At 41.2% G+C, this 22,740-nt stretch overlaps 1 protein-coding gene across 4 annotated transcripts in view; it reads left to right on the top strand.

Annotated features, from left to right (window-relative positions):
- ncapd2 (non-SMC condensin I complex, subunit D2) overlaps positions 1–22,740 on the top strand; it is a 76,695-nt gene that overhangs the window by 52,450 nt on the left and 1,505 nt on the right. For all 4 annotated transcript variants that reach the window (XM_034174523.1, XM_034174525.1, XM_034174526.1 and 1 more), the window contains exons 26-31: positions 14,521–14,698; positions 14,792–14,886; positions 15,022–15,102; positions 20,499–20,682; positions 20,754–20,922; positions 21,025–21,144. In XM_034174523.1, the coding sequence (XP_034030414.1) occupies positions 14,521–14,698; positions 14,792–14,886; positions 15,022–15,102; positions 20,499–20,682; positions 20,754–20,922; positions 21,025–21,144 (827 nt within the window). The remainder of the gene's footprint in view (positions 1–14,520; positions 14,699–14,791; positions 14,887–15,021; positions 15,103–20,498; positions 20,683–20,753; positions 20,923–21,024; positions 21,145–22,740) is intronic.

Below are 22,740 nucleotides of genomic sequence, written 5' to 3'. Positions count from 1 at the left end.
TGTCATTGAGATAGATGACTGGAGTGCAGTTTGAAGCAGAAAGGAGATGATAATCCATGAACCGTGACTGACGCATGCGCAGTGAAGGCAGGGCGGACCGATTTTTTGGGGGGGGGATTTGTTTGGGGACACGGCAATGTTTCAGAAGTGAGGCATTTGCTTTGTTGATTTGGTCATTGTTCCATGATTTTTGTGCTCCTATCATTGTAGTTGTTTCTTTTTTGTATGTTTTTACTATGTATGTTTCCTACTTTACTGTGATGTGGTCTTCAAAGTTCATACAGTTAACGTGTAGCTCTGAACAACATGAGTCAAAGATTTAAGTCTGTTTTGTTAAAAATAAAGTACAGTAATTTGTAGAATTATTTTCTGTTATGGCTGTTGAAATAATGCCTTAATTTTGATTGATTAATTACAGCACCTGTAATGCATCAATTTCTTTTATGTTAAATTAGTCTCACTTTGATTCGTCTTTTTGTTTTGACATCACTGACTTAGTAAGTGGTGTTCCTCATGTGCAGACACTTTCTGCTCTGGATCATTTTGTCTGTCTATCCCATTCCTACCTGGGATATCCAGGTGTCCCACTTTTAACACTGTAATTTTTGAAGTAAATGCTTCAGACCACATTATAACGGATACAATCCACCTGACTCATTGGGGAAATGATGTAATGCAGATTGTATTTTCTTTGGAGGTTCATAATCGCTTCGTTGTTACGTCTGATTTGTTATAGAGCCTGAGAGTTGTCACTGTATTCCTTTGTTCTGTGTTGGGCTAATAAAGCCCCCCCCCCCCCCCCCCCCCCCAAAAAAAAAACAACAAAAAAATAAACACTTTGGACCCCGTGGGACACTCTGTTAAGAGCACCGATTTTGGGTTTCAGCTTTTTTGTGTGTGTTTCGCCACTTTCATCCCCGAAAACAGTTGTGAAAAGTGCAGCGTGTTTTTTCCAGTTCCCAGTGGAGAACACAAGCGTGGGCAAATGGGAGAGGTTGTGTTTATAAGTTTTAGCTTACAGACCTTGACAGAGTAGCTGCGTTCTCTCGCCTTAACATGTTTGAGCTCTTGGGTTGCTCCCGGTGTGTAGTGAGCGCCTTGTGTGGCAGCACCCTGACATCGCGGTGAATGTGAGGCAGTATTGTAAAGCGCTTTGAGCATCTGATGCAGATGGAAAAGCGTTAAATAAATGCAGTCCATTTGGGTCATAAACAAACCGCAACACGTCTGCTTTCCACTGTATTCACTTTTTTTTTTTTGCATTTGCCATATTTCTGATGGGGACAGACGAGGGCTGTCCCTGGAAGTAGAATTATGCTCTTTCATTTAACCCCTTTAGCGCCCACCCTCAAACGAGACTACGGTACCCAATTGAGGTGATTAAAAAAAAATTTCATGATGCATTTTGTAGTGCAACAATGACTCGGTCTCAGTATGTTCAAGATCGTGGTTCATTTTTGTACGTTAAAATATTTCTGGAATTGTTTCTCATAGTGAAATTGTTGTTTGTTCATTGTTGTTGCATTTCTAAGAACATTATTTTCACACTGTATTTGGCTTGTGGTTGGAGGGTGAAAATGTAAAAAGGAAGAAACAAAGAAAAATACTTGATTAATTTAGATTAATTAATCACAAAGCTTGTCATTTTTTAAGTTTTTTTTTTTTATTCTCATGACAACACTAGTTTCTCACATATATATACACTCACCTTCAACTACTTATCCAAGATCAGGTCGCGGGGGGCTGGAGCCTATCCCAGCAGGGATAGGGCGTGAGGCAGAGTACACCCTGGACAGGACACCAGTGTGTTGCAGGGCCACAGATGAACACATTCACACCTGCATGCACACTAAGAGCAATTCAAAGTGTCCAATCCACCTAAGCTGCATGTCTTTGGATGTGAGAGGAAGCGGGAGCACATGGAAGGAACCTACACAGACACGGGGAGAAGATGCAAACTCAACACAGAAAGGCCATAGTTGGTAATCAATCCCATGACCTTCTTGCTGTGAATCAACAGTACTAAGGCACCATGCTGCCACATTAGTTTCTATATTTTATATTTCACTAAATATTTTTTGTTGCCCATGTCATTGTATTCATCTTTCATGCACAGTTGTGCTCAAAAGTTTACATACCCTAGCAGATTTGATTTATTTTATTTATTTTTGGCCATTTTTCAGAGAATATGATTAACACACACTTTTTTCACTCATGGTTAGTGGTTGTGTGAAGCCATTCATTGTCAAACAACTGTTTACAGTTATAATAACAAACTACCCAAATGACTCTGATCAAAGGTTTACATACCCTAGTTCTTAATACCGTGTATTACCCCCTTTAGCATCAGTGACAGCTTGGAGTCTTTTGTGGTAGTTGTGGATGAGGCTCTTTATTTTCTCTGATGGTAAAGCTGCCCATTCTTCTTGCCAAAAAGCCTCCAGGTCCTGTAAATCCCTGGGCTGTCTTGCATGAATTGCACATTTGAGATCTCCCAGAGTGGCTCAATAATAAGGTCAGTAGACTGAGATGGTCACTCCAGAACCTTCACTTTATTCTGCTGTAGCCAATGACAGGTCGACTTGGCCTTGTTTTGGATCGTTGTCATGTTACAACGTTCAAGTATGTCCCATGAACAGCTTCTGGGCTGATGAGTGCAAAGGTTCCTCCAGTATTTTCTGATAACATGATGCATTCATCCTGCCACCACTTTTCACCAAATTTCCTGTGCCTTTGTAGCTCACACATCCCCAGAACATCAGCGATCCAGCACTGTGCTTCACAGTATGAATGGTGTACCTTTCATCATAGACCTTGTTGACTCCTCCAAATGTAATGTTTATGTTGTACAGTGATCCCTTGCTATATCGCAGTTCACCTTTCGCGGCCTCGCAGTTTCACAGATTTTTTTTTTTTTTTTTTTTTTTTTTTTTTTACAATGCATTGTGTTCTGCGTCCTCATCTGGCGGGCCGGTCGGCATCACCGCGATTGCTCTCACTGCCTGCGGGCTTGGTAAGCGCTGCAGCGGGCCACTCACACCAACCCACTGGCTGCTGTGCTGAGTTGCAGCCAAAATCTGGCAACAGGTCCAGAGACTACGCTCGCCGCTGTGATGCAGAGCGCTTCAGCAGCCCGCAAGGATAGAATTCAGCAGTGCTGCATGGTCTCGGTAACCGCAGCCGCAGAGCTCCGTGGCCACTGAGAGAAGTTTGTTTCTTTTTAATGACTTGGATTCTTTGCGGGTCCCGCATCCGTCCTGCAACGGTAACAACGGAGGCAGTGAGCGAAGGGAGAGTACGCGCATTGTGTTCTGCGTGTGTCTGTTTATAAGAATCTTCTCGCCCAGAAGAAATAAAGCGCCAACAACTACCCATAACTGTGTTCTTCACTCAGAAAAAGACACTTGCACTGAGGTGTCTCTCAGTGGAAAAACACGCTGCGGAGCAGTGCCAGGACGCAGACTCACGATCAGAGGAACTGTGAAATACTGGTCAGTCACTATTAATAATTTCTTGTGTCCAACCTCGTAGGTTGATTGTTAAAATTAAATTTGTTAGTTCTAAAAGCCATCATAATTATTTATAGGAAAAAGTTCTATTTTTATTTCTCAAACAAATGTTTGGGTCTGAAAAAGGGGTTTTGATCTTTGGTTTCATTCTATAATACTGGTCTTAATTTTCTACTAAGGTTTGAACTTAGTGTTTACACAGCAGAGAAAAGTGAGAAAATGTGTGTAGTGAGGGGTTTTACAGCCTTAAAACATCTATAATAATTGTAAAAAATAATGCTGACTACTTCGCGGATTTCACCTATCGCGGGCTATTTTTAGAACGTAACTCCTGCGATAAACGAGGGACCACTGTAGTCAAAGTTTTTTGGTCTCCTCACTCCAAATAACTTTCTCTGTGATGTTTGGCGTATTGTAAGCGGGATACTTTGTGGCATTTGTGTAGTAATAGCTTTCTTCTGGCAACTTGACCAAACAGCCCATTTTTCTTCAAGTGCCTCCTTATTATGCATCTTGAAACAACCACATTACACATTTTCAAAGAGTCCTGTATTTCAACTGAAGCTATTTGTGGGTTTTCCTTTGCATCCCAAACGATTTTCCTGTTGGCTGTTGCTGAGATTTTTGTTGTTCTACCTGGCCGTGATTTGGTTCCAACAGAATCCCTCATTTTCCACTTCTTAATTAGAGTTTGAACATTGCTGATTGGCATTCTCTGTCCCTTGGGTATCTTTTTATACTCCTTTCCTGTTTTGTACAAATCAGTTACCTTTTGTTTGACAAAGCTTTTGCTTTCCCCATGACTCAGAAGCCAGAAACATCAGTGCAGCACTGGATGAAAGATGCAAGGGTCTGTCAGGAGTCCAGAAACTCTGTGACCTTTTATACTCCCTGATTACATTGATTACAAGCAAACAGATCACATGTGAGGATTGTTACCCTTTTGTAGCCATTCAAACCAGTTTGTGTCAACTTGTGGTCATGCTATTGGGTCAAAATCACCAGAGTATGTAAACTTTTGATCAGGGTCATTTGGTTAGTTTCTGTTGTCATTATGATTTAAAAAGAGTAAACACAGTTGTTTGACGATACATGGCTTCACACAACCACTAAACATGAGTGATAAAAAGTTTTGTGTTATCGTTCATATTCTCTGGAAAAATTGCCAAAAAAATAAAAAATTCTGCCAGGTTATGTAAATGGTTGAGCACAAGTAGCGTAGCGTAGCTACTAGCTCTTAGCCGTTTTAGCATGGCGGCTTCTCCTGTCTCTCCCGTACTTTTCTGCTCTGGGTGTGAAATGTTTAGTTATTCCTCGGCCTCTTTTAGCAGTAACGGTACATGTAATAAGTGCAGCTTATTCGTAGCTTTGGAGGCCAGGCTGGGCGAATTGGAGGCTCGGCTCCGCACCGTGGAAAATTCTACAGCTAGCCAGGCCCCTGTAGTCGGTGCGGACCAAGGTAGCTTAGCCGCCGTTAGTTCCCCCCTGGCAGACCCCGTGCAGTCGGGAAGGCAGGCTGACTGGTTGACTGTGAGGAGGAAGCGTAGCCCTAAACAGAAGCCCCGTGTACACCGTCAACCCGTTCACATCTCTAACCGTTTTTCCCCACTCGACGATACACTCGCCGAGGATCAAACTCTGGTTATTGGCGACTCTGTTTTGAGAAATGTGAAGTTAGCGACACCAGCAACCATTGTCAATTGTCTTCCGGGGGCCAGAGCAGGCGACATCGAAGGACATTTGAAATTGCTGGCTAAGGCTAAGCGTAAATTTGGTAAGATTGTAATTCACGTCGGCAGTAATGACACTCGGTTACGCCAATCGGAGGTCACTAAAATTAACATTGAATCGGTGTGTAACTTTGCAAAAACAATGTCGGACTCTGTTGTTTTCTCTGGGCCCCTCCCCAATCAGACCGGGAGTGACATGTTTAGCCGCATGTTCTCCTTGAATTGCTGGCTGTCTGAGTGGTGTCCAAAAAATGAGGTGGGCTTCATTGATAATTGGCAAAGCTTCTGGGGAAAACCTGGTCTTGTTAGGAGAGACGGCATCCATCCCACTTTAGAGGGAGCAGCTCTCATTTCTAGAAATCTGGCCAATTTTTTGGGATCCTCCAAACTGTGACTGTCTAGCGTTGGGACCAGGAGGCAGAGCTGTGGTCTTATACACCTCTCTGCAGCTTCTCTCCCCCTGCCATCCCCCTATTACCCCATCCCCGTAGAGACGGTGCCTGCTCCCAGACCACCAATAACTAGCAAAAATCTATTTAAGCATAAAAATTCAAAAAGAAAAAATAATATAGCACCTTCAATTGCACCACAGACTAAAACAGTTAAATGTGGTCTATTAAACATTAGGTCTCTTTCTTCTAAGTCCCTGTTGGTAAATGATATAATAATTGATCAACGTATTGATTTATTCTGCCTAACAGAAACTTGGTTACAGCAGGATGAATATGTTAGTTTAAATGAGTCAACACCCCCGAGTCACACTAACTGTCAGAATGCTCGTAGCACGGGCCGGGGCGGAGGATTAGCAGCAATCTTCCATTCCAGCTTATTAATTAATCAAAAACCTAGACAGAGCTTTAATTCATTTGAAAGCTTGTCTCTTAGTCTTGTCCATCCAAATTGGAAGTCCCAAAAAACAGTTTTATTTGTTATCTATCGTCCACCTGGTCGTTACTGTGAGTTTCTCTGTGAATTTTCAGACCTTTTGTCTGACTTAGTGCTTAGCTCAGATAAGATAATTATAGTGGGCGATTTTAACATCCACACAGATGCTGAGAATGACAGCCTCAACACTGCATTTAATCTATTATTAGACTCTATCGGCTTTGCTCAAAAAGTAAATGAGTCCACCCACCACTTTAATCATATTTTAGATCTTGTTCTGACTTATGGTATGGAAATAGAAGACTTAACAGTATTCCCTGAAAACTCCTTTTTGTCTGATCATTTTTTAATAACATTTACATTTACCCTGATGGACTACCCTGCAGTGGGGAATAAGTTTCATTACACTAGAAGTCTTTCAGAAAGCGCTGTAACTAGGTTTAAGGATATGATTCCTTCTTTATGTTCTCTAATGTCATATACCAACACAGAGCAGAGTAGCTACCTAAACTCTGTAAGGGAGTTAGAGTATCTTGTCAATAGTTTTACATCCTCATTGAAGACAACTTTGGATGCTGTAGCTCCTCTGAAAAAGAGAGCTTTAAATCAGAAGTGTCTGACTCCGTGGTATAACTCACAAACTCGTAGCTTAAAGCAGATAACCCGTAAGTTGGAGAGGAAATGGCGTCTCACTAATTTAGAAGATCTTCACTTAGCCTGGAAAAAGAGTTTGTTGCTCTATAAGAAAGCCCTTCGTGAAGCTAGGACATCTTTCTACTCATCACTAATTGAAGAAAATAAGAACAACCCCAGGTTTCTTTTCAGCACTGTAGCCAGGCTGACAAAGAGTCAGAGCTCTATTGAGCTGAGTATTCCATTAACTTTAACTAGTAATGACTTCATGACTTTCTTTGCTAACAAAATTTTGACTATTAGAGAAAAAATTACTCATAACCATCCCAAAGATGTATCGTTATCTTTGGCTGCTTTCAGTGATGCCGGTATTTGGTTAGACTCTTTCTCTCCGATTGTTCTGTCTGAGTTATTTTCATTAGTTACTTCATCCAAACCATCAACATGCTTATTAGACCCCATTCCTGCCAGGCTGCTCAAGGAAGTCCTACCATTATTTAATGCTTCAATCTTAAATATGATCAATCTATCTTTGTTAGTTGGTTATGTACCACAGGCCTTTAAGGTGGCAGTAATTAAACCATTACTTAAAAAGCTATCACTTGACCCAGCTATCTTAGCTAATTATAGGCCAATCTCCAACCTTCCTTTTCTCTCAAAGATTCTTGAGAGGGTAGTTGTAAAACAGCTAACTGATCACCTGCAGAGGAATGGTCTATTTGAAGAGTTTCAGTCAGGTTTTAGAATTCATCATAGTACAGAAACAGCATTAGTGAAGGTTACAAATGATCTTCTTATGGCTTCGGACAGTGGACTTATCTCTGTGCTTGTTCTGTTGGACCTCAGTGCTGCTTTTGATACTGTTGACCATAAAATTTATTACAGAGATTAGAGCATGTCATAGGTATTAAAGGCATTGCGCTGCGGTGGTTTGAATCATATTTGTCTAATAGATTACAGTTTGTTCATGTAAATGGGGAATCTTCTTCACAGACTAAAGTTAATTATGGAGTTCCACAAGGTTCTGTGCTAGGACCAATTTTATTCACTTTATACATGCTTCCCTTGGGCAGTATTATTAGACGGTATTGCTTAAATTTTCATTGTTACGCAGATGATACCCAGCTTTATCTATCCATGAAGCCAGAGGATACGCACCAATTAGCTAAACTGCAGGATTGTCTTACAGACATAAAGACATGGATGACCTCTAATTTCCTGCTTTTAAACTCAGATAAAACTGAAGTTATTGTACTTGGCCCCACAAATCTTAGAAGCATGGTGTCTAACCAGATCGTTACTCTGGATGGCATTTCCCTGATCTCTAGTAATACTGTGAGAAATCTTGGAGTTATTTTTGATCAGGATATGTCATTCAAAGCGCATATTAAACAAATATGTAGGACTGCCTTTTTGCATTTACGCAATATCTCTAAAATCAGAAAGGTCTTGTCTCAGAGTGATGCTGAAAAACTAATTCATGCATTTGTTTCCTCTAGGCTGGACTATTGTAATTCATTATTATCAGGTTGTCCTAAAAGTTCCCTAAAAAGCCTTCAGTTGGTTCAGAATGCTGCAGCTAGAGTACTGACGGGGACTAGCAGGAGAGAGCATATCTCACCCGTGTTGGCCTCCCTTCATTGGCTTCCTGTTAATGCTAGAATAGAATTTAAAATTCTTCTTCTTACTTATAAGGTTTTGAATAATCAGGTCCCATCTTATCTTAGGGACCTCGTAGTACCATATTACCCCATTAGAGCGCTTCGCTCTCAGACTGCGGGCTTACTTGTAGTTCCTAGGTTTGTAAGAGTAGAATGGGAGGCAGAGCCTTCAGCTTTCAGGCTCCTCTCCTGTGGAACCAGCTCCCAATTCAGATCAGGGAGACAGATACCCTCTCTACTTTTAAGATTAGGCTTAAAACTTTCCTTTTCGCTAAGGCTTATAGTTAGGGCTGGATCGGGTGACCCTGGACCATCCCTTGGTTATGTTGCTTTAGACGTAGACTGTGTTTCATAATTATTGTATGGCCTTGCCTTGCAATGTGGAGCGCCTTGGGGCAACTGTTTGTTGTGATTTGGCGCTATACAAGAAAAAAGTTGATTGATTGATTGAAGTGCATAAACAGTCCTTTTTGGTTCTCTTCAGTACAAAGGTTGAACAGTTTAATAGACCCCTTTCCAGTCATCTTTTTATGCGCCGTGTGGCACTTCCGTCGCAAGGCGGGGCATATAGCATCCGGGATGTCTATCCGTCCAGCCGAAATTTGTTTGCTGCAACTAGCTCGGCACCTATTGCTCACATAAACTTCATATTTGGTGGGTACATACCTTGGAGGAGTACTTCGCATGGGTTCGAAGGCCGTTTCTGCGAGCAGTAGATGCTGAGGTAGATTGCGGCGAACAAATTTCAGGTGAAGGATTTGACAGTTGTGACCAGTGGTGACCTTGACCTACTTTTCAAAGTCACCGTGATGGTCACAACCACAAAAACCTGTGCCGCAATGTAGCTGGGCATCTATTGCACACAAAAACTTCATATTTGGTGAGCACATGCCCTGGAAGAGTACTTCACACGGGTTTGAAGGCTGGTAACTTCCGATGACCTTGACCTACTTTTGGGTCACCAATGATTACAACTGCTAAAGCTAAATCCTTTGTCACAACATGGCTCGGCATCTGTTGCTCGTGGGAACTTCATATTTGATGGGTGCATGCTTTGCAAGAGTACTTCGCACAGGTTTGAAGGCCGCTGACCTTGACATACTGGTACTTCATTGTTTACTGGTAATACCACTGTGTTAATACAATTTCCTAATTTTGTTCAGTGTAATTACATTATTACAGTATGCTAAGAAATTGACCAAAAACTTAAACCATGTAAACTGGATCACTTTATTTTACAAATTTAATCATGAATAAAAACAAGTCTCCCAGGGCTAGCTTTTGTAGCATGGGCCATTCCAACAGGCACATTCCACCAGCAGGAAAATATAATTTCATGGACGCTGTTATTTCATTCAATTATTTTTGTTTTATGTTATCACAATGTTTGTTTTGTTTTTTTTTTTTATCCCCTTCTCGGCTGGTCATATAGCATCCGGGTTGTCCGTGTAATGCATGCAAGTAACTTGTCAGAGTGTGGGGTATCATTTTGTGAGCTTGATCACAGATCTCCCAGTGGTACATTTGATTTACACAATAAAATCAGTAGGTCTTGAGGCAAAATAAATTGTACTTCCAAAAGTTAATGTAGAGCCCTGACCACTTTACTTTGGAACATTTTCACAACAACCAAATCATGTCCTCCCCAACCTACTTCACCAAGATGAAACAGAACAAGCTATTCCTCATGGCTCAGCTGAGTAGGTGTACTAGAATGGATTCTTCTCCAACATTTCCATGCTCTTTTGCACTTGAATCATCCTCATCCAGATCTGACCATTTCTTGGTATGTTCAGCCACTGAAGTGTTTCATCTGTCACAGTGCTCCAGTGAACCACATGATGGGAAAAGTTTCCACTTCCAACAACACCTGAGCGACAAAACTTTGAGTTGATCTGCGATGGCACACTCTACCTTGTCTACTCATTTTTGCAGTTACCATAGGAACGGTTTCATGACTTGCAGAGAACCTCCACTGAGTCGTGAACTTTGGGTGGAGCCTGGGACTCTGCAAGCAAGGGCATGCAGACATGGGAACAGTTTAATTACTAGTGTGTTGTGCATTGTGAAAAGAACCAATCACTAGTGTTGTAATTATACATAGTTTGTAGAATAGAAAAGGAGTATTGAGCAAAAAGAAAATAATTTTGGGTGAAGTCAAAGGGTTTTACGCTTCAGGTGGGAATCTTATTTTTAAAACGTTTAATGCCGTACATTTCTCCCGCTCAAAGTTACACTGGTACTTTTTAGCCAACTTTGAAGGTAAATCAGTTAGTTTTTCATGGAGTGTGGTTTTAATTATAATGGTTAATACCCACAGGGGGGTGTTTCGGACATGTAACACCCCACCCCCCCTTATAATGTGTCCTTGCCCTCCTGGTGTTTTCTACCAGATAAGAGCTTCTAGTGTTCCTTAATTCTCTCCCACACACCAGCACCTCTGTTGTTTTCGAGGCTGCAGCCCTGCAGCCTCCTGATAAGAGCATTAAAAATGAATTATCCTGGTCGTTGCTGTAGTAACTCTGTATTGACATTTGGAAGTAGCATGCACATTTATTGTATGAGTTTTGTTGTTTGGCATGAATGAAAAATAGGTAATGAGGTTTTTTGTGTGCGTGTGGTGGTATGCTGGAACACATCTAAATGATTTCAAATTGCCATCAGTTTTCCTTTCCACAGTTTGTCAAATTCCACTGGGTTTAGTTGAGACAGACATTTGTTTGCTTTCAGTGGTGTTAAGTTTTCGTTTTTGACTTTGTTGGCAACTTGTTTAAGCAGCGTGATCATTTGCTGTCAAATTTCAGAAAAACTAAATATTGGGTAGGTTTATATATATAATATATATATCTCACAGTGGAGAAATTATGTTTACACTCCAGTTACCTCAGACAGCAATTAGTCCACAATTATTACTTGTTTACCATAATAATGGCACACATCAGAATTAAAGACGGCACATACACATTTGACATTGTTTATGTGCACTAAGTTTGAAGAAGTTTGTTATCCAAATTGAGGCAAGTGGGTGAAGGCCACGCAGCAACACCGAGATGCGCCGCCGTTGGCTTGGGGGGAGTAACGGTGGCTGCAGCTAAAACTGCACCGCCCCCGCAGAAGGGGAAAGGAGTGACGTGAGCAGGCGCCGGTGTGGGGAGTGTTGATGGGGGGAGGGAATGGAGCATGCTTCAGTCCTGTGAAAAGCAGTTTATTGTCTTTGAGTTGAGATAAGAAACAGCCAAATGATCCCCAGGCCGAAGAAATTCCTCTGGAGGAAAACAGTCGGGCAATTTGACCTTCAGGCTTGATAAGCCTGTAATGTTATGGTTTGAGCAGTGAAATACACCAAATCCCAATTATGAATTAAGAATATTCCCAATTATGAATTAAGAATATTTACCGGCCTCTAAAATCTTCAACTGCAAGGCACGCATCTGCTCCATGATGTCATCCAATTTGCGTCTGAGTTCAAGAGTCATCGCAGTCTGAGAATGCACTGCCTTGCCAACCTTGTTAATCGTGAGGGACAAGCGAGGGGCAGTGGTTCTTGATGCCACAGTCTTGCCAATTTTCCGGTAGATCAGGGCAGCACATAAGCCAAAAAGTACCAGCCCTGCTACCATAAGACCAAAAATGAATAAATCCTCGACGTCCTCAACGGAGAAAGGCGCCAAGCATGCCACACGCCAGGAACTCCAGGAGTCGAGAACATAGCCTGCAGGATACGTTCCATCTGGGCAGGTAGGATCCTCCGGTCTTGACCTTCTTGTAGAAAAAATGGTGTCAATAGCATTCAGAGACCAGCTGATCGATTCCATGGTTAATCCAATAGATCCAGAATCCAATATAATTTGAGGAATTCACAGTCTGGTGAAGTAGGGACTTGAAGGTTAAAGCAGAGAACAGCGATAAGGGAGAGTGGAGGAGATGTGACCGCCCTCGTCGGAGTCCCAAGCTGAATTTTGTAAATATACAGGCATTGCATGATATAAATCAGGTTGGAGATATATATATATATATATATAATTATTTATTTATTTTATTTATTTTTTTTGGCCAAATCTGACTATTTTAAGGCTGTAATTGAAAATAAAATCATCCTAAGAAATTGTAGAATATTTTGGAAGCAAAACAAGCAAAAAAAAGTAACATCATGGATGATTGAGTTCCTGTGTTTTGACAAAATTAAGATTGCAGAGAAATTTACTACTTTTTTCACCACTGTTGCCTCATCTTTGGTGGATAACCCATCTGTTTGTGCTCATTATGGACCTGCCCATGCTGATCCCCCCCCCCCCCCCCCCATCAAGGTAAGGTTGCTGTTGAAATATTTGGTTTCAAATCTACTGTTGTGGAGAAATAACGCAACTAGATTGGACAATTTACTAGCAATATTTGTTAAAGTTCGCTGATCAATCATATCTCCTCACCTATTGTACAAACAATAAAATGTCTACAGACCAGTAACATCAGATTATTTGAACATTGCTTTGGATTGTAACCCTTCACAACAAAAACTGTAAGACTGGTGTTGGAAATTATAGGCCCGTGTACTTCTTATCATTTCAAACAAATTTGAGGATTGTACATGGTCAGTTGTATGGATGATTAACCCAATATAATCTGCTGTATTATTTTCATTCAGGATTTAGATCTTCCTATTCCACAGATTCATGTTTAATACATTTATTGGATCATATCACATTTTAATGTGATAATGGTAACTAAACTGGAATGGTTTTGCTGGCCCTTCAGAGAGCATTTGATACTGTCAATCATGAGATTCTTCTTTCCAAGTTGAAATGTATTGGTTTAAATCGGACTGTTTTCTGTTATTTTACTTGTGTATTTATCTTGTATTACTCCTATTCATTGTTATATTGTTATCAAGATGACCATATAGGAGATAAGTGCATTTTACACTGTCATCCTCAACAATTTATCTACATGTATATTTTACTTTTGAATTATTTATCTATTTCCTCCCCCCAACAAAAAAAATTTAAACCAACTGGGAGATATATTCTGTGTGCCTGAGGTTCTTGAGCATTTAGTTTGGGGCATTTCCAAAAGTATTGCTCATATATTTTCAGAACATTGTCTTCACCTCATGGTGACATTGGTGATATTGTAGGACGAGCTCAAAACAATCACAGCAAATGACAACATTTCACCACTGAAGAGGCAAAAATATGAGAACTGTTTCTTTACATTTACTGAGGTAGATAAGAACATTGAGCTCCACGAATGCTCTCTTTGCTACCAACACGTACAGTTATGTGGTTAACATCCAGTTGTGCTTTGTGGTGTCTATAAAAGTGCTGAGCAGGCCAAAGTTTTGAGTCATTTTTGTTTTTAATGATTATTTCTTAAACTGTTTAGCTTCTTAAATGTGAATACCAAAATATATTCAAAATGAATATATTTGGGTTGTGGACAAAACAAGACATTTGATATCGTCTGTGGCTTTAGGAGAGAATTTATGGACCAAACAGCTAATTGATTAAGGGTGAAAACACCAAAACAGATTATTGAAAATGATTAACTGCAGCCCTTATTTCAAAGACTATTGTGTTTATATTTTTGCGAGGTATAAATCAAACTGCCACAGGCAGCAAAAATGTGAATAACTGTTTGTGAAGGTTATAAACTCCGTCTCTCCTCTCACTGGCTTTTCTCTCCAAAATCTGAAGTGTTGATTTTTCTTTCATGTTTTGCAGGTTTCATTAAAATCATCTAGTTTTTATGAAATTGATAAAATTGTCAGTGTGTGAAAAATTATTCCGTCTACACTAAGTACAGCTTTTAAAATGTATGCAGAATTCTAACATTGCTAAGGAACAAACATCTCTGCAAATAACCTCCATGACAGCTGTAATTTTTGACATTTTAAAAATGCCATGAGGCTAAAATTCAGCTTTTTGTACTTTTTATTTATTTATTTATTCCCCTGTAACATTCAGAATATTACTTACAGATGGTCTGTTTATAGAATAATGCATTTCTCCAGGCAGTGAGCACAGTAAATTGGCACATAGGGGGAAAATGTTCTTAATTTTATACCGGAGGTTGTAAATTACTAATTTTAACAATGTCCTCTTCTAGGCTCAGTGATGAGGTTTCCTCAGTAAGGCAGACAACTGTGACAGTTCTTACTCAGTTAATACTTAAGGATGTACTCAAGGTCAAAGGTCAAGTCAGCGAGGTGGCGGTGCTCCTAATTGACCCAGAGCTTCACATCGCTAGCCTGGCCCTTAATTTCTTCAACGAACTGTCTACTAAGGTACCCTAACAAAACGGAGGAACACTCTGCAGAGACAATCTGAGTTATTAGAGGCACTTTCTCATGCTTTTCTCTGTGATTGATGCCCATCAGGACAACGCAATCTACAACCTGCTCCCAGACATCATCAGCCGGCTGTCGGATCCGGACAGAGGCATGAGCGCCGACGACTTCCATACTATCATGAAGTGAGTTACAAGTTGACAGTATGTGTTGGACCTAAATCCAACTTTTGGCCTGCTTCATAATTCTGCTGAGGGGAAAGATGATGGCATCGCTGTTGTGAGATGTTGATGTAGATTCTGTACCTTTGTTTGTTTCAGACAGCTTTTTTCATACATCACTAAAGAAAGGCAGACTGAATCCCTGGTAGAGAAACTGTGTCAACGCTTCAGGACTGCCAAGTAAATACACCTCCACCTTCAATCCATCTGCTTTTTTCATCTTCACACTGTTGCTCAATTTTAAGTATTTTATTTGTAGCCTGACTGATGTGGATTTTTGAAGGGCTGACACGATGCTGATATTGGGGAGTAAAGATTTTTCAATGCAAATATATATCTTCTGATATATAAAGTGTTTATTTCTCACTAATATTTACCAAATATAAGAGAAAGACGAAAAACATACTAGATTTACACATTATCTTTTTTTGGCTGCGCCCGTTAGGGGTCGCCACAGCAGATCAATCATTTCCATCTCACCCTGTCCTCTGTAACTGAAACTGTCACCAACCACCTGTATGTCCTCCCTAGGCACATCCATAGATCTCCTCACACTTGCAGATATTCTTCAGTCATAACTCACTCCTGCCACCTTTCTCCACCTGCTCCACTTTTCTTCACCTCACCACACTCTCCATTACTTTAGGCAGTTTACCCTAAGTATTTAAACTCACCTTTCACCACTTCTACTGTAGTCCTTTTAACCGCATTATTCCATTGGGCTCCCTCTCATTCACACATGTACTCACCCTTAGCCTACTGATTTTTAAATCCCCTGCTCTGCAGAACATGTCGCCACCTATCCAGGCTAGACTCGACCTGCTCTCTACTCGCAGTACAGATGACAATGTCATCTGCAAACGTCATAGTCTATGGAAACTCCTGTCTGATCTCATCTGTCAACCTGAAAGGACTCAGACCTGATCCTTGTTGTAATCCCACCTCCACCTTAAATGAGTCTGTCATTCCTACTGTGCATTTCACTGCTGTCACACTATCCTTGTACATGTCCTGCATTACCCTAACATACTTCTTGCCACTCCAGACTTCCTCACACATTATCATAACTCTTCTCTTGGCACCCTGTCATCCACATCTCTAAATCCACAAACATACAATGTAACTTCTTCTGGCCTTCTCTATACCTCTCCATCAGTACTCTCACAGCATACACTGCATCTCTCATGCTCTTTGTCACCATGAAACCATATTGCTGCTCACAGATCTTCACCTGTTTTCTAAGCCTAGTCTCTGCTACTCTTCCCATTTATGCCCCTGTAGTTACTGCTCCTCTGCACATCACTCTTGTTCTTAAAAATAGGATTCAGCACACTTCGTCTCCACTCAGGCATCCTCTCACTTTCCAAGATTTTATTAAAAATTATGGTTAGAAGCTCCACTGCCATCTCCTAGACATTTCTATGCCTCCACTGGAAAGTCATCTGGACCACCTGCCTCTCCACTCTTCATCCTCTTCATAGTTGCCCTCACTTTATCCTTACTAATCTCTTGCATGTTCTGATTTACTCTGGTCACATCATCCAGTCTTTTCTCTCACTTTCTTCATTTACCGGCCCCCCTACAGTATTGCCTCCACTTTCTCAACACAATCTTTTTGCTTGTCAGCACATTACTATCTGCATCTTTTACCACCCTATCCTGCTGCATAGATTTTCCAGCTCTGTCCCTTTGTCTGGCCAATAGGTAGAAGTCCTTTTTTCCTTCCTTACTTTTCAAGTTATTGTACAGCTCGCTATATGCCTTTTCCATAACTTTTGCCACTTGTCTTTTCGCTTTACACCGCATCTCCTTGTATACAGTGGGACAAAAAAGTATTTAGTCAGCTCCTGATTGTGCAAGTTCTCCTCCTTCGAAAGATGAGAGAGGTCTGTAATTTTCATCATAGGTACAGTTCAATTATGAGAGACAAAATGAGAGAAAAAAAATCCAGAAAATCACATTGTAGGATTTTTTTTTTAAAGAATTTATCTTTAAATTATGGAGGAAAATAAGTATTTGGTCACCCACAAGCAAGCAAGATTTCTGGCTCTCACAGACCTGTAACTGCTTTAAGAAGCTTTTCCGTCCTCCACCTGTTGCCTGTATTAATGGCACTTGTTGAACTTTTTATCTGTATAAAAGACACCTGTCCACAGCCTCAAACAGTCAGACTGCAAACTCAACCAAGACCAAAGAGCTGTCAAAGGACACCAGGAAGAAAATTGTAGATGTGCACCAGGCTGGGAAGAGTGAATCTGCAGTAGTCAAGCAGGTTGGTGTGAATAAATCAACTGTGGGAGCAATTGTAAGAAAATGGAAGACATACAAGACCATTGATAATCTCCCTCGATCTGGGGCTCCACACAAGATGTCATCCTGTGGGGTCAAAATGATCATGAGAACGGTGAACAAAAATCCCAGAACTGCACGGAGGGACCTGATGACCTGCAGAGAGCTGGAACCAAAGTAACAAAGGCTACACACTGCGCAGAGAGGGACTCAAATCCTACAGTGCCAGGCGTGTCCCCCTGCTGAAGCCCATCCAGGCCCGTCTGAAATTTGCCAGAGAGCATGTGGATGATCCAGAAGAGGATTGGGAGAATATCATGGTCAGATGAAACCAAAATAGAACTTTTTGGTAAAAACTCAACTCGTCGTGTTTGGAGGAAGAAGAATGCTGAGTTGCATTCCAAGAACACCATACCTACTGTGAAGCATGGGGGTGGAAACATGCTTTGGGGCTGTTTTTCTGCAAAGCGGACAGGACGACTGATCAGTGTTAAGGAAAGAATGAACGTGGCCATGTATCGTGAGATTTTAAACCAAAACCTCCTTCCATCAGTGAGAGCATTGAAGAGGCAACGTGGCTGGGTCTTCCAGCATGACAATGATCCCAAACACACCACTCAGGCAACAAAGGAGTGGCTCCTTAAAAGCATTTCAAGGTCCTCGAGTGGCCAAGCCAGTCTCCAGACCTCAACCCCATAGAAAATTTGTTGAGGGAGTTGAAAGTCCATGTTTCCACTGACAGCCCCAAAACATCACTGCTCTAGAAGAGATCTGCATGGAGGAATGGACCAAAATACCAGTGTGTGCAAACCTGGTGAAGACTTACAGGAAACATTTGGCCTCTGTCATTGCCAACAATGTTACAAAGTATTGAGTTGAACTTTTGTTTTTGACCAGATACTTATTTTCCACCATAATTTACAAATAAATTCTTTAAACATCCTACAATGTGATTTCCTGTTTTTTTTTTTTCTCATTTTGTCTGAGTGTACCTATGTTGGAAAATTACAGACCTCTCTCATCTTTCTAAGTAGGGGAACTTGCACAATCAGGGACTGACTAAATATTTTTTTGCCCCACTGTACTCCTGTCTACTTCTTTTTATCTCTCAAACTATCCCAATTCTTTTTCGCCAACCTATTTCTCCTTATGGTTTCCTGGACATCTTTGTTCCACCACCAACTCTCCTCGTCTTCCTTCTGCTGTCCAGATGACACATCCAGTATCTTCCAAGCTGTCTCCCTTACCACATCTGCAGTAATTTTCCTCTCCCTCATCTTCATCCTCTCATCTGGGATTGGGTCCCTGGGGACAACAGCTCCAGCAGGGGACCCCAAGCTTCCCTTTCCCGGACCACATTAGCCACCTCTGACTGGGTATACTGAGGCATTCCCAGGCCAGTGTGGAGACATAATCTCTCCACCTAGTGCTGGGTCTTCCTCTGGGTCTTCTCCCAGCTGATCATGCCTGGAACACCTCCCCAGGGGGCGTCCTTACCAGATGCCTGAACTATCTCAGCTGTCTACTCTGTGTGACAGAGCACCAGCTCTACTCCAAGCTCCTCATGAATAACTGCGCTTCTCCCCCCCAGCCACCCTCCTGAGGAAACCCATTTCGGCCGCCTGTACCTATGATCTAGTTCTTTCGGTCATGATGCTACCCTCATGACTATAGGTGAGCATAGGAACAAAGATTGACCAGTAGATCGAGAGCTTCGCCTTTTGGCTCGGCTCCCTTTACATTACAACATTACGGTAGAGCGAATTCAATACTGTCCCTACTGCGCCAATTCTCTAGCCAATCTCATGCTCCATTGTCCCTTCACTCGTGAACAAGATCCCAAGGTACTTGAACGTCTTCACTTGGGGCAAGACCTCATTCCCTACCCACAGTAGGCAATCCATCGGTTTCCTACTGAGAACCATGGCCTCAGATTTAAAGGTGCTGAGCCTCATCCCAGCCGCGTCACACTTGTCTGTGAACCGACCCAATGAGTGCTGGAGGTCACAAGCCGATGAAGCCAACAGGACCACATCATCTGTAAAAAGCATTGACGAGACCTTGAGGCCACCAAACTGAAGACCCTCCTCCCCTGACTACTCTTTAATATCCTGTCCATGAATATCACAAACAAGATTGGTGGCAAGGCGCAGCCCTGACGGAGGCCAACCCCCACCGGAAATGAGTCTGACTTACTGCAGAGAACACAAGTTCTTTCTTTGTGAGTGCAGAGATTGGATGGCCCTGAGAAGGGACCCTCTCACTCCACATTTCCACAGCACCTCCCACATTACCAGATCATATGCCTTCTCTAAGTCCACAAAACACATGTAGACTGGATGGGCATACTCATAGGCCCCCTCCAGTATCCTTGTGAAAGTGAAGAACTGGTATTTTGTTCCACAGCCCGGGTGGAACCTGCATTGTTCTTCTTCAATCCAAGGTTTGACTGTCAGCCGAACCCTCCTTTCCCGCACCCTGGAGTAGACTTTACCAGGGAGGCTGAGTAATGTGATGCCCTTGTAATTGGCACACTCTGGAGTAGTTTTCCAGTTGTTCAAAATTGCTTCCCCTCCATCCAGTGCCTCTCACCTGCTCACTGAATTTTACACAACAGTCTTCCTCCTGCAGGTTCTACCATCTGATCCTTTGATCTCTCACTCTGTTCCTCTTCTTCACCTTTAAAGTCATCCTATAAACAACCATTCTTTGCTGTCTAGCTACACCGTCTCCTACCACGACCTTACTCTCCAATTTCTTTTACCTTGCATCTCCTTTGAAGAACATAGTCCACCTGTGTGCACTTTCCTTTACTATTGTCAGCCTGTGCTCCTCCCTTTTCTTAAAGTAGATATTCACCACAACCATTTCCATCCTAATCAACTACCATCTGCCCTTCCACATTCCTGTCCTTGATACCATACCTACCAATTACTTTATCATCTCTGTTCCCTTCGCCAACATGCCCTATCGCCACTCTTTCATGCTTGGACACACTCTCCACGACCTTATCTAACACTCTCCAGAAATCTTCTTTCTCCTTCATCTCACAAGCTACCTGTGGGGCACTGATATGGACAGTGTCCATAAATAAAGGATGGTTTGAAATTGTAGAAAATCAAAGTGAATCAGATTTTAAGAGGTTCTTAGAAAATATGATTTTGCCCAAATGCCAGGGTGAAGACATGGTCATAAGTAATCCAGAGTTTTCATGCATTTGATGTACCATAGTCTCCTAATCTGATTTTCTCATGCCTTGTTTCCTCTGGCTGTGTGCATCTCTTCAGGACAGAACGTCAGTGGTGCGACTTAGCAATGTCTCTGTCTCTGCTGTCCATGTGTGAGCGCAGCTTTAAGAGGCTGCAGGAGTGCTGGGAGTGTTACAGCGACAAGCTGACTGAGCCTGGAGTCTACCAGCCTCTGCTCTCCATCACTGCCAGGCTCCGCCGTGGGGCTAAACCCCACCTTAAGGTCTAACATACATTTTCAGGAAATATGAGGGTGTTTGATATTTTTGCTTAATCTTTAACTTTGCTTCCCAGACCCAAGTAGATGAGTTTGAAAAGCGGCTGACTGCAGTTCACACCCGTGGACTGGAGAATGTTGAAAGCCCTGAGATGCTGGAGGAGACCCAAAAAGGAGGAGGATCCACTGACAAGGCCACCTCACGTACTCCTCTGCCAGCCAGAGGTCGGCTGAAGTCAAAGAGAAGTTAGTACTTATATCTCTAACGTTCACGGGTTGACTTAATTGTTCAGATGCAATAAATCATTTTGTTCAGATGCAATAAATAGTTTTGTCTCTTTGATAAAGGTCAAGCAAAGCCCTCTGTTTCCAGTCATAGTGATGACAGTTTTGTGACGCCTCAGAAATCTCGCAAATCTAGGAAACCTGTGATCACATTCAGCAGCGATGAAGAACACAGTGAAGAGGGTGAGTGTAATTAACCCCCTACCAGCTGCCTCATTTTGGCTTGTCAGTATCTCACAAAAAGTGAAATTTCCATCGATGGAATCTACAGGGTTAGAAGCGGTTAACTCTTCCTGTTTGGTGAAAATTTCCATTTCATGTTCACCTCACTTGGCAATTTCACGGATAACCTGATCTCAAGTAGTTGACACTCATCAACCGAATTTGCCTACTGAGGTGATTGATTCAAACAAAAATCAAGACTGTTGGTCCCCACAAACAGTTTCCTCACTGAGTGAGGGTTCACAGAGCTATTTCCACTACTTTAGCATTTTGTCACGCTTAATCGACTCCAATATTTGGACAAGTTTTAAAGGATGAAAAACCATAGTAAACAAAATGCTAAATTAAGGTCAAAAGTTCTCTTCACAGTTAAAAAAAAAAAATAATAATAATCTTATTTATTTACTTACTTTATTTACATTCCCCTCCAAAAGAATTGGAACACTTAGTATTTCACACATTTTAATTTGTTAATTCTATTTCAAATAAAAAAAAATACAAAAAAATTAAAATTCTAAAGTTATCTTCCTTAAACTCCAACTGAAAGCAAATCTCTACAACTTGATGTAAATTAATTAAAAATATAAAAGCCAAGATGATGAGTTGCATAAGTAACGGACCCCTTTGGTATAATACCTGTAAATAATCATTTTATTGCCAGTTTTCTTCAGGCAAGTCATGGAATGGATAGGTGAACATTTCCAAGTCATTGAATACGTCTTGGATTTTATTTACATTAATTATGAGGAAATAAAAACAGTATGGCACTTTATGGTAAATCTGCATGCAGTAGACAGTTCTCAAAAGCTGAGTGACTGTACAAGAAGGAGAAGAGTGAGGAAAGAAACGCAGACAACCCAGAGGATGTTACTATAAAAGACCTGAAAGTTCAGCTACAATTTGACAGAAGGAACATCTGAGATGCAAGCCTAGATTTGATGATTGGTGAAAGAAAACCCTCCTCTATACCTCTAATAACGATAATAGTGTGTATATGATACCAAGAACCTAAACAATTTATAAATACATTAAGACAGTAAATTAACATTAAAAAATATGTAATTAACAGGAATTAAAAGGGTTGAGTTCTTCTAAAAACCGTTGAGGTGTTAGGTTCTAAAAATATTCTGGACTCACACACCATTCCAACTCATTATAGCGACTTTGTATAATGTATTACCACCCTTGAAAAATGTCAGCTACCTATTTTATAAACATTACCCAATCTAGAGCCTGTGGATCTCCATGGGCAGCATGCTAGTTTTATTAGTTTTATCATAACCTACATGTGTTGCGTCTCATCCGAGTGCCGTAATAACTGGGCGTCCGCAATTTATTTATTTTTATTTATTTTTAATTATTGAGAGCCACACTTGTCTTGTGGTTCAGATTACTTTACTGGGTAACCTGACATAGTTTAAAATTTCATATCGCAGACTGATGACCTGAGGAATAATACTCACAAACTAATTTGTACATTCATTTCTTATTGGTTGTACTGACCTGAAACTCTCTATCATCTTTGTATTTGTTGTAAATAAAATTGCTGGGTCAGAT

This window comes from Thalassophryne amazonica, chromosome 7 (genome assembly GCF_902500255.1).
Source record: "Thalassophryne amazonica chromosome 7, fThaAma1.1, whole genome shotgun sequence".
In the NCBI taxonomy this organism is placed as follows: Eukaryota; Metazoa; Chordata; class Actinopteri; order Batrachoidiformes; family Batrachoididae; genus Thalassophryne; species Thalassophryne amazonica.
Note: the sequence above shows the minus strand (reverse complement) of the source record. Positions and strands in the feature narration are given on the sequence as shown.